The sequence below is a fragment of the Corvus moneduloides genome, chromosome 9 (genome assembly GCF_009650955.1).
Source record: "Corvus moneduloides isolate bCorMon1 chromosome 9, bCorMon1.pri, whole genome shotgun sequence".
Taxonomy (NCBI): domain Eukaryota; kingdom Metazoa; phylum Chordata; class Aves; order Passeriformes; family Corvidae; genus Corvus; species Corvus moneduloides.
The window spans coordinates 27,485,399-27,498,387 of NC_045484.1; the positions used below are offsets into that span (position 1 = coordinate 27,485,399).

General features: G+C 42.2%; 1 protein-coding gene across 4 annotated transcripts in view; it reads right to left on the reverse strand.

The window, feature by feature from the left end:
- Positions 1 to 12,989, reverse strand: part of GLIS1 (GLIS family zinc finger 1) — a 182,043-nt gene that overhangs the window by 29,948 nt on the left and 139,106 nt on the right. For 3 of the 4 annotated variants that reach the window (XM_032118143.1, XM_032118141.1, XM_032118144.1), the window contains exons 5-6: positions 4,653 to 4,814; positions 965 to 1,075 (exon numbers count right to left, since the gene is read on the reverse strand). In XM_032118143.1, the coding sequence (XP_031974034.1) occupies positions 965 to 1,075; positions 4,653 to 4,814 (273 nt within the window). The remainder of the gene's footprint in view (positions 1 to 964; positions 1,076 to 4,652; positions 4,815 to 12,989) is intronic. The other variant, XM_032118142.1, reaches the window with a different exon arrangement.

Sequence of the window (12,989 nt, forward strand, 5' to 3'; positions counted from 1 at the left end):
CAATTACTGCCATGGCACTCTGACTCTTACCTGCACTATGAGCTGAAGGTTACTCTAGGGAAGTGTTGGGAATTTTGTGACCTGTGGTGTGGGACACACATGCACAGCACATCCTGTGGAACCTTCTAAAGCTGAGAGCTGCAGGGAAACCACAAGGCCTGGTAATACAAATTTGGGACGGAAAACTAGGCAGTGGCCAGGCTAGATAAAACTTTTGACTAGAGCTGATATGTGCAAAGACTTGATTCCATGGACACCTGGATGGTGCTGGGCATGTGTTACTCTCAGGGACAAAGCTCACCACACAGTGAGTGTTCCATGAGTATCTGAAACAGGGAAGAGAGCTCTGGTCACTGATGTGCTGGGAACTGCTACTCAGACTGCACACATCTGGTGGAGAGAAGGGTTCCACAGAGAATTAGGGGACACACGGCTGGCCTGGGAAAGAGGACTCTTAAGTTCAAACTGGTGAAAACTGTACAAGAGGGCAGCAAGAGGGAAGGGGGCATGGCTGACACAAGGACATCTCTTCTATTACAAAAGCTCTTTTCCTACACTTCCATTGTATCCTGGCTGTTTCATTTGCATTTTAGATGATCTGCTAACATGTATTTTAGCAGACACAATCAGCTAGTGCTGATTGCAGAGACTCAATGCACAGACATTTTATGTGAATAACAGCACAGCTTGGGCTTGTGTATTAAAGATGAACAGGAAAAGAAACGCTTGGACAGAAGGCGTGGGGCAAACTGAATTAGAGGGTGGCAGCCTTTGAAAGTACAAATATATAAGGTGGTCTGGTTAACAACAGTGATTAAAAACCAACAGGAAAATCAGCTCCACTAAAGTTTTCTTCTGTGATACTGCAGAAAAACTCTGATCTGAAAGTATATGAATTAAAGGTAAACTAAAAATGGCTGTATTGAGGAGCTCTGGGGATGTGTCACTCTTTGCCTGCTCTTACCTTCTTACGCACCTGCTGCTCTTTGGCCGAGTGAGCCTTGACGTGCTTGCGCAGGGAGCTGGGGTCCGTGTAGCGCTTGGAGCAGCCGGGAATCTGGCAGGCGTAGGGCTTCTGGGAACGGGAGCAAAGGGAGACATGTCACACCCCTCTGCCTGCCACAGCCAGCACAGGGAGCGCTGCAGGACGCTGACACGCAGTGCTGAACCTGAGCTGCTTGCTCTGTTTGCTGGGTCCACGTCTGCTCTGTCTCCTCTAAGCTCACAAACCAGGCACGATGCAAACAGAACTGATTCTGCACTGGCACACTGGGTGTGGACTACGGGGCTGAGGTAAATGCTAGTGAGGTGGGACTGAATGGGTTTTGAGAGCCTTTCTTTTCTCCCTAGTCTTTACAGCAAACAAAATTATCAAGAGATCAGCCAGTATAATTATAAAGACAGACATCTGGGGGTTTTTTGAGTTCTGATTTACATAGTTTTTACAACAATTGCTGGGCACTGGTGAAGCCCCACCTCAAATCATGGGTGTAGTTTTGGGCCCCTCATGACAAGAAAAACATTGAGGTGCTGGAGCGTGTCCAGAGAAGGGCAATGGACTTGGGAAGAGTCTGGACAACAAGGAGTGGCTGAGGGAGCTGGGCGGGCTCAGCTTGCAGAAAAGGACGCTCAGGGGGGACCTTCTTGCTCTCTACAACTCCCTGACAGGAGGGTGCAGCCCGGTGGGGGTTGGGCTCTGCCCCCATGAAACAAGGGTCAAGACAAGAGGAAATGGTCTCAAGTTGCACCAGGGGAGGTTTAGATTGGATTTTAAGAACAATTTCTTCACAGAAGGGATGGTCAGCCATTGGAACAGGCTGCCCAGGGAGGTGATGGCATCACCATCCCTGGGAGTGTTTGACAACTGTGTGGATGTGGCACCTGGGGACACAGATTAGTGGTGGGGTAACGGTTCGGCTCAAAGATCTTAAGGATCTTTTCCAACCTTAACAATTCTGTGACGCTGTGAAATGCAGCAAAGCGGATTCTGGGGCACCTCCTGGGAAAACCATCTGAGTCTGGGAAAGAATTCCAGTGTCCTCTTCTCACAGGCAAATAAATAAATGAGATGCTCTAATTTAAATGCTGATTCTGGACTCCCAGCAACTGAAATCCTCACTGAATTCTTCTCTTGGCAATGCCTACTCCCAACAAATGGAACACTATCTCTGGGTTACAGAACAAACTCCAAATGAAGGTGAAATTGCCAAAATGAGCAAAGGCACTTTAAAGTAACCACTGACTTAAGCGCCAGCAAAATAGTGCTGCATGGCACAGCCCACAAAGCTTTAAAGTTGAATGGAACATTCTTTTGCCCTCTATGTTCTTGCCTCATCTATCAACATTACCTCAGCCTTCTCACCAGGACTAGCAAATCCTTTTGGTGTCTTCTCAAAGGTAGAAAACTGGTTTGCCATGACCTCAGCGTCACATTCTTTAATCCCCTCGGTTTCAGAAGGAGGATGCACAGAAGGGAAAAAAATCCCACCGGTTTTGGGAGAAGTGACTGTGAGGTCCTCTAAACCAGTTGCTCTGCTCCTGGAGGAGTGCTGACATGCCCTTTTTACCACAAGGACAGACAGGTTCCCTTTGTTCTGCTTCTGCCTAGGAGAAGGATCTACTTCCAGATGATTTAGTAGGGATTCGATCAAACCAGCGTACACCAGTTAAGTGAAATGATTTACAGATTCTCCTTTGGAGAAGATAAATGATGGAGTGACCTACGTTGAGAAGCTTTAAAACCAATTCCAAACGCACTCAATAAGGAATAAGCAGCCTATATAAACCCCCTTTCTTTGTAAGTACCTCCAGAGAATAAGTATTGCTACTCTGTCCAGCCAGCAGGAAATTTCTGAAGGAATAATAGAATCATTCACCAATTCATGACCTTACAGGCTAACACAGCACCTACCCAGAAAGTTACAGGGCAGAGGAGATTTATTGAGAGTGTCTGGAGCACAGAGAACTGACACCTGAGGAAAAGCTATGGAAAACTTTAACAAATCCCTTGGCAGAAAAACTAGCAGAGTATTTTTCAAATCACTGATGTCATTCAAATTAGTGATAAAATGATTCAACTCAGTGATAGGGAAACTAGATGAAAATCTGACTACCCTTACAAAGGTTCATGGCTATTTGCTCTGACATTCTAGGCAGTTGTTTAATGCAGCAGCACCATCCTGTAGCTCTGCTATTTTTCACATTCACATAAGCACACAATTTACTGAGCTTAAACCACAGGGCTTCAATTAAACCAGGTAACTGGAACTCAGTGTGCACGACTACAGGAACAGTTGTAGAGAACCTGCAATGGAACAGCATGGAGGATGTTTTTAGATATTTAAGAAAGTTAGTAGAAAATTATTACTGTACCTTTTTCCTGATTTATGAGCATTTCAGATAATAAAGACAGAGATAAAGGGAGAAGAGAAGAAAATAGAAAGTTAAGACATTTGTTTTCAATATTGCACAGACAACACACAAAAAGAATTTGTGCTCATTCTAGTAACCATTTTAAGTTCTCTCTTAAAACTAATAGATGGCATTCTATTTGTGAGTTTGGATAATAAAAAATATATCTACTAGGTTCATGCAATTAAATTTAAAAACTGCACGCAATTTAGTATATCCACTTTCAAAAGAGATGCAAATTACAAATTCAAATATCTCAGGTTGACTTTCAAATAAATAAAACATTGTTATTGTAAGTGTGCTTTGGTTTGGAAAATGTGACTGACTCGCTTCTCTCACTTGTTTGTTTTTGCAAGGCATAATGTACATTAGACATTCCTTAATGCTGCACTGTCTGAAATGTGTAACTGCTTAAAAAGTAAATATCAATTAAACTCAAAAGTTCTGCCCCATAAACACTTGGCCAAACTAAACCATGTATTCACTTCTTTGAAAAAGACAAAGGAACAACTCTGCCTGTTACTCTTTACAGGCTTTATGCTGAGGACATGACTCGTCTGCAGAGCTGCCTCATTGCCTTCTTTCCCCATGACCTGGTGATTTCATCTCAGTACAGCCCAAGATGCTTGACAGGCTCCCATCTTCTCTGTGAGACAAGTGAGAAGAGCTGCAGAGTCAAGCCCAATCTACCAACTAGAGAATAACAGAATGTGTTTCTCACAGTTAATTCTGATGGAGGGTACTTAACCAATTCCAGAGTTATGAGACAGATTTATTTTCACTTTTACAAAATTACTGTCCAAAACTGAGGTGCATTTACCTTGCCCTGAGAGGTCTGAACAGCTTTTGCATTCACTCAGAACTCTCACTGAAGGGGACGGGAAGTGAGACAATGATACAGATTTGGTGCAGCAGCAGTGACTCAGCTTTCACTCAGCTACACCTTATTGTGCTGCTGCCTCCTCTTACTGGAACAGGAACAATGGCAGAGTTTGCTGAGTAACTTACTCCTTCGTAACTTACTTCTCAGCATGACTAACACCAAACTAATTGCCTCTCTATGATCAAGACTTTTTCATTTCTCAAAGCACATACAGTTCAAAACCAATACACTTGCTCATAGCTGAGTTTTCCAAGACTCTTCTCATGAAAAGGCCAAGTCCCCCTGCAGTTACAGAACTGATTGTGTACCAGGACTGCTGGAAAACTCAGTGCAGCTCCCAGTATGAAATCATGCTTACGGTATCCAGGTGTGTCCGCTGATGCTTTGCCCGGTCGCTGGAGTTGCTGAAAGCTTTCTGGCAGCCAGGATGCTGACACAGGTATGGCTTCTCCCCAGTATGACTCCGGAGATGAATCTTGAGGTTCTCAAGCCTAGAAAATGCCTTGTTGCACCCTTCAAACTGAAAAACGTCATAAAAAAAAAACCATTGTAAGGTTCTATTAAATAAACCATGTGCAGCCACAATGAGAACAGTGTAAGAACCAAGTTGGACATGCAATAAATCAACCAACATTCAAACATCTGTTGAAATTTATTGATGAAACACAACATATTGTGCTGTTCATTTAATCTGTCACCGAAGACATGGTGTGCTGCTCAGTAATAATACAAGGGTTATAAATATCTCACACATTCTGTCTGAAGTACTGAACACTTAAAGACATGGTGTCAGGACAGAAAATTTAAAGAAAGAACAAGTGTTCTGAGGAGTCCTCTGAGATGTTAACTGGCACAGGAACCACTGTGGGCAATAACAATTAGCTGCTACAGACAGAGAGCAAGAGAAGCTATTTGTGGCAGGTTAGAACCTGGTTTCAGGTGTCTGAAATATTATACACTGGGGCAGATGAGCACAGACTATTACAGGAAGACCTGATCCATTTGAAGATCAATCCAAAGGAACTCTGCTGTTATTCTGCACCCTTTTCTTTACTAGCTGTATCATTCAGAGCTGTTCTCAGTATTTATACAACCAGTAACCTGAGAAATTCTGACTTCTTAAGCACCCGTTTCATTAGGGAGCTCAGCAATAAAACGCTGCATAGCTTTCATAACAGAAGTCACTGTTTCAAATTAAATCTGAATAAATAAATAAGTAAAATTGCCAGCTATTAGGCCAGGGAAGGGTGTTTTGCATTGCTCACTGTAGGTGTCAGTGTTACAGACAACAGGCAGTGGAGGCACTGTCTGTAGGATGTGCTTTGGGAACTCTCCCAGGTGAGCACAAATACTCACGTGTGCACACACGTTCGTGCACCTGCACACCCATAAAATGCATTCGCTTACACATGTTCAAATACTTGCATGCAAATACTCCAGTGATGGAATGCATATTCTTTGCCCACTCTGCATATATTGCTGTTTCATGGCACTGCAGATCTTCTTATGCCTCTACACAGACAAAAACCTGGTTCCTCAAGGATTTGTGATCTCAAGGAATGTATTTGAGAAAGACAACCCAATTCACCTTCATATCAACTCTAACAGCAATTCTGAAATAATGCAGGTGTATCTTCATAGAATGGTTTGTGTTGTAAGGGACCTTAAGGGTCACCTAGTTCCAAGCCCTGCCGTAGGCAGGGACACCTTCCACTATCCCAGGTTGCTCCAAGCTCCGTCCAACCTGGACTTGAACAATTCCAAGGATGGGGCAGCCACAGCTTCTCTGAGCAACCTGTTCCAACCACTGTTTCTGGAAGCCACAGATTTTTGCATGATTCATGGTCATAAACAGTGAAATCCTGACTCTCACAAAATCAGCAAATGCTTTGTCACTTCTTTTTGCAGAGTCAGGATTTTGTTCAGCAGCTTTCCAGGAACCTGTGGCTCCTGAGATGGCGTCACAGAAATCACCTTGCCAATCCTGTTTGTCACTCACACCTCTTACACATATCAGTGCATGCAAACTGCTGACCTGGCTGTTGCATCCAGCTGTGCAGGGGGAGGGATGGGAAGGGAGAGCAGATGCAGGAGCCCTGAAGATGCTGTACCCTGGAGATGGCTATCTCCCCGGGCCTGCCAAAGGCAAATTAAATCACTGATGGAGAAAGGCCCACCACATTCTGCTCAGCCCAGTGTGTTTTGTAAATACCTCAACACAGTGACCAACACACTGAACCAGTGATCAGCTCTGCACACTGCAGGCAGAGGGGCTTCTGGCACTTCTCTGTCCCAGCCACTCACACATCAAAGGATCAGTGTGGCCTTTACCGCCATAAATATTTTACTGCCCTGGGCAGGTATTAACCCATCTAAATGCCGTATTGGGTCTATTTGTACAGACAAGTATCTCATATATTTCCATCTTTACCCATCACAGCTATTGTGACAGATCCACAAAATCACCTGGAGACATGCAGTTTATGAGTTCAGAAGCTTTGTTTGGTCACAACCCACCTCTGAACATTTGAGCTGGTGCAAGGAGGTGGGGAGGTTTGGAAGTGACCAAAGCCACCAAGGCTTCAAAAGAAACAAACTTTCTTCATGACCATCACTAAAAATCTGACAAAGATTCAGAATGGAGCAATTTGAAATGTGCAAAAATGCTGAAGTCTACGAAAAATAGAGCAGAGTTCAGCAAATTCATAGTTCTCATAAGGACATTCCATCAAGCTGAGTGAATGTTCTCAGGTCCTAAAGATCACTTTTTTCCTTTTTGTTCCTAATCTTCCTCCTTTCCAGCCTCCTTTGATTAGTGTGCCCATAGTGTGGCATCCCTTTGAACTATTATTATCCCTTTCATCTCTCTTGCAGGTCCCCTTCAAGCACTGAGAGGCTGCTCTAAGTCTCCCTGGTGCCTTCTCCAGGCTGAACAAGCCCAACTCTCTCAGCCTTTCTTCTCAGAAGAGGTGTTCCCTCCCTTGGAGCATTTTTGTGCTCCTTCATCCCCCAGCCTGTGTTGATACCAGAGGTTGCCCTGAACCAGCTGCAGGACCCTGGACTTAGCCTTGCTGAAACCCACAAGATTCCCATGGGCCACTTCTGGAGCTTGTCCAGGTCCCTCTGGATGGCATCCCGTCCCTCAGGAGTGTCAGCTGCACCACGCAGCTTGGTGTCACCTGCAAATTTGCCGAGACTGCACTTGGTCCCAGCATGGACCCCCAAGGGACACCACCTGTCACCGACATCCAATCTGAATATTGAGTCATTCACCACTACCCTCTGGATGTGACCATAATTCCTCATTCCCTGAACACTCCAGCCTTCAATTCCATCTCTCTCCAATTTAGAGAGAAGGATCTTGACCCTCAGAATGTTTTTCTAATGGATTACCAGTCTTCAGTTCCATATCTAGAGCCTAATGCAAAGTAGGAAGGTATGCAGAATAATCCAAACTCATTAAAGGTCCAGCTCCACTCTCATTGATGTCAGTAGCAAAAATTCCAACAGCAAATGTCCTAAAACATCTAAACACAAGCTTAATGTAAAACACATGAAAGCACATATGTTTAAGAGTTTGCTGGATCGACACTTGAGGAAGAGAGGGAGCAGGCCCTACCAGAAGTGCTCAGAGCTACAGTGTAAGCAGCAATACTCAAAACAAATACAGGCTTATTTACGGACCCTTCTACTGTGGTCAGCTGCCTTTTCTTGGTAAATATGTCCAATGCCTTCAGCAGTAAGGTTCCTCCATCACCACATATGCTTGGACATTCAGAGCTTTTCTTATTTATGTTATTATTTCCTAATTCACATTATTTGTATTAACCAGCTTATTAAACTGCATAACAGACAGTGGGATAGTCCCAATGCAATGATAAACTCAGGATAAAGATGTGAGGGGGAACAATACAACAGCAAAGAGAATGATGTGACTGCAGTACTCATTTTCAAGTTGGCAAAGGCTGGGTTGGTCAAACAGGAAGAAGATCAATGGGAAAGGAGTGGGGGCAAAAACTTTGCCAGCAAGTGATGAGAAGAGGGGAAGGTGAAGATGAAAGGTCTGAAAGGGAGGGAGGAAAGCAGCTGGTACAAAGAGCTGAGCAGGGTGGGGCTGAGAATCCACTCAGAGCTGCAGAAAAGAGTTGCACTTTGAAGGACACCTTTTTCAACTCTCTTATTTCTTGCTGGATCTGCTGACTGTGTCCCACACAGTTTATCCCTATGGAAGTCCACATATGGAAACAGCTTTCCTGAAGAGGAAGGCTATGGTAACTTCACCTGGGTTGCTGTTGTTAAGACAGCTTTGTAAGGTTCTTCTTGGGTTTAACTGCTACTCACCAACTCTTTTAACCCTTCCACTTACTCTTGCTACTTGGGAGTGTATTTACATTTATATATGCACTAAATAAAGCTACTCTTGGAGAAATGGGGTGCTCATTCTCCTTTTTAAATAACCTCCAGGAAGATCCAGCCATCCCACAACTGTCTCAGCTTCAACTACGAAGAACTGATGTTCAGTTTCAAAAGGGTTCCAGGATGGTAAGAGCTATTTTATCAACTGAGAAGGCCACTTACAGGATCTCCCAGACACCTGGCCCCAATCTGTCACTGCTTAATCCTACAATCCTAAACATTTTGTGGACGTTTGATGCCTGGGATAACAGTAACAAATGCTGCATGATCCTCAAAGTCTGTAAATGTCAACAGAGCTCTTAAACAAGTTTCATCAATAAAAATAATAATTAAATTGCAATTACTAATTTTTTCTTTGCTGTGAGATTGTTAATGCTGCACACACCCAAGCACAGACACTAAACAATGCCACATGATTACAGCAAGAACACAATGCAGTTATTGGGTTTTATAACTACTGCTGCTTTTAGAACACAACTTCTACCAGGAAAAAATACCTTGTAGAAATTTATGGGACTAAACTAGTTCATCACCATATGGAAATACATGTGTTATCTTTATTTCATACCAAAATCTCACTGCAGTGTCGCTGTTGCAATACCATGCATTCAAAAGCCATATTTATAAAAACACGGAATTATCTCACAGTGATCTAAACACATCACAATTTTCCCAACAAAACAGTTTAATCTAATAACTGTAATTGCTTAATATGTTTTTTCTTTGCTTCCAGATTATACTTTGAATGCACCTGAGAATGTTGCCATGCAGAAATAATAGCATGTTCCCAAGAGGGTTTATATTATCAAATGTTTACCATTTTCACAAGCATATTTAAGCACGGTCATGTCTAGAATATCTGTCAGTGGTACAGATCAGGAGAAATAAACTATAAACTAACCAGCTCAGACCATAGGGCAAAGCAATAACTGACATTTTCTTAGGAAATGAGTTATGACTGAAAAAGAGAAGCCTTCACAGTCGTAGTGCTAAATAGGTCCAGTGTGCCATTAGAGCAAGCTCATTAATATACACCTCTGCTCTCTGCTGCAAGATCAGTTAAACAAGCTGCCTTTTATTTATAGACCTAAAAGGGAAAGAGCAGGTCATACTGGCTGCTGACATCTCAGACAGCCTACAGATGGAAAACCCAAAACATTTCATTCCAAAGCATTTAATGCTATCAATAGGAAATCTGATGTCTGGTCAAAACATCCACAAGCCTTATGAACATTGTGAAATGTTCTTTCTTCCCAACTGATTACAAAATTGGGAAAATTTTACTGAAAAACATGTTACGAGAAAAAGGATCCTGTGAGGCTGCGTATCCCTTCTGGAGGGGAGGAAACAGCCACACCACTCTTTAAATAGCATCAATGTTTTACAGCACACTGAGGCCAATGTCGGGGCCCTGGCTGGAAGCACATGGGGCTCCGAACCTTACAAACCTCAGGAACTCAAACACATCAGTTGTTCCACCCACAGGACAATCAAAGTATCTGTTCTGGTGCTTTGTTTTTCCCAGCTAACTCCTGATTAGATTAATGTTTAATTCGCTGTTGTAGCTACAATGTAAAGCTCTGATCCTGCAAATAGCTGCAGGTGAGTAACGTGGCTCATGCAAGGAGTTTTATTAAACTCAACAGAATTATTTGGGTACATAAAAAATCATGGAATGAGATTTTAACATCCTAAAGGATCCCGATTTATTTAGCCAGATTCAAACTTACAGATTAAAATTGTTAGAAGCTTTAACTGTTAGAATTTTAAACTGTTAGGTTTTTTCCCCTTTGTGATTGCAATAAAATGGCAGGTAGTGGTAACATAAAAGGACCTGCCAGTTTCTGGGTTTGGTTTTATTTCTGAAGCCTGAACAATTTATGTTTACAAAGTGACACTACATGCTATTTCATTTGAGTCTTGGGCAAAAATGCTTGTACTTTTTATTGTTTGTCTTTTAAAAAAGCATTTAGGGCTTTAGCCAGAGTGTTGTACAGCTGCTGGTGCGTAAGAGATGAAAAGCTTAAAAGGTTCAGAACAGGAAGAAGAAAAACTTAGACAAGTAAGCCACAGTATAAATGCAATATATCCTTCACATTGTTGGGGTTTAGGGTAGTTGTGGCCAACCATTTGACATCCACACACTGTCCACCAGTAGTTCATTTTTCTTTATGCTGTTAGACAGGTCATGTATTTCCTAATTTCCATGAAACTGGGAAATATGAATACACTGAAAATCCTGGAGGAGGTGTTTGATCATCACTGAATTACACAAGACTTTGGGCTGTCTCTGTTATTTCAATTTTATGAATTTTATAAGCCCCTAAGCCCGCATTCCTGAACCCCCTCGGGCAGTACCAGGAGAGATGGATGCATGAGGAGTGCAGACCTGGCCCACGCAGGACTCATTTAAGTCACGAGGTTCCAAGAGTGACCAGGTCTGATTCTGCCCACAAGGCGATTCCCACACACAAACAGACACCTCTGACTGCAGAGGCAGCCACCTGCCTGCCAACATCCCCTGCACAGGGCAAACACTGCTTCAAGCACTGGAATATTCATACATTTATTTCTTCTAGTGCCAGTAGGTCATGCACTTCAGTGAGCAAAGAGAGTTTTCCATGCGTTTTTCAGCAAATCTAAAGTATCTGGGGAACTATCAGAGTATCCTATCCTTTTCACAAGACCCAATTTCTAGTATTAAAACTCTTTTTAGTAATCCTTCTTTAATCAAGCAGAAGTATAAACATTTGTCAAAACAGGGGTAGTTGCATTTGTTTGCCACAACATATGAGAATGAACCAGGAAAGTTTGGAGTATTTTACTATCAGCAGCTTGACAGCCACAGACTTTGCCATAAGGTTTTGCTAAATATGTCATTTGGAAAGCAAACAATTTTCTGAAACCTCATTACAGTTGGACTGAATGCAATATTATGGCTTGCAGGCAAAAATAACATTACATGAGGCAACATTTTAAAGAACAAAATGCAAAATTCATAGGGCCATGTAATCAGCAAAGGAGACACCCCATGTCAGCCCCTTTATTTCGTCAGATGTAATTGGGAAACTATTCTTTATTTGGGATTTTTTGAATAGTTTACAAGCTATTTGAAATTAAAGGACAGCACACAATCCAAGATTTGCTGTTCTAATATCTGAAGCCAGATCTGCTTGTTTTGGGGACAAAATTAAGATTGAACAAAGTCAATTAAAAACCCTCTTCCATCCATGCCAGCAAAGAACCACAAATAAATTAAAATGTTTCCCTCCAGTACTTTTAGATTTTTTTTAATAAAAAGTATCATTTCCTACATGTACTTCAAAAACTCATTTCTCTGGATCAGTAATTCATTGTCTTAATTTCCAAGGCAACATTTCCATTCCAGTTTGCATCTAAAGTATCATCTATTTGCACCCATCTCCATCTTTAAAGAACAGTCTGTGCTCTTAGTCTGGGGGGCCAGTTACAGTGCAAACTGTTCTGTACCAACAAGCAAGGTGAAAAAGGTGCTCATAATCTACTCACAGGTATGAGAGCTTGAAAGTTTGGAGTGAAGAATTAATTTGTTTAACATAAAGAATGTAGCCTCAGAGCAAAGGGAGAATATATTATGATTGATGTGGACTAACCAGTTGGGGCAACAAAAAATAAAACAAATAGAAAAAAGAAAATAATTAAAGAGACAACAGCAGAAAGAAGGGGAAAAATAGTAATTATGGAAAGAAAAAAAAATCCTACCCCAAAACTTATGGCTGATTAGCACAGCGTAGCATCTTAAAAGGCCAAAATACCACATGTGTGGCATGTTACAAAAGAAGATTAAAATAAAGGAAAAAATAATCCAGAGAACCATGAAGTCTCAAAACATCTGGAGTTTTATAGTAACAAGGAGGAAAAAATCAAAAACATAATTGAAAAAAGTCCAGTGCAATACATTATTGTACAATGAAGCTTAATGGAATTGAAAGGAGAAGAGATGAAAAGGCAAAATAAGGGGGGGCAAAGGAATAAAAGAAACAAGAAAAGGCATTTATATTTTAAAGATGTCACTGAGGGGTTTTTATCCCAGTTATTAAAAATTACACACCCTGCTTCTGTAAGCTGTTCCTGTAATGTGTTGAGCGCTCTCTTTCAGCGTAGGACATTCATGCACGCTGGGGAACTCAGCAACCCTTCTGTGCCCAGCACAGGGCACTTCTCACTCCTGGGCCTGGGAGAGACGTCTGCAAAGAGGATGGCAGAGAAGCTGCCTGTCCTGGTTTACATTCTGAATCCA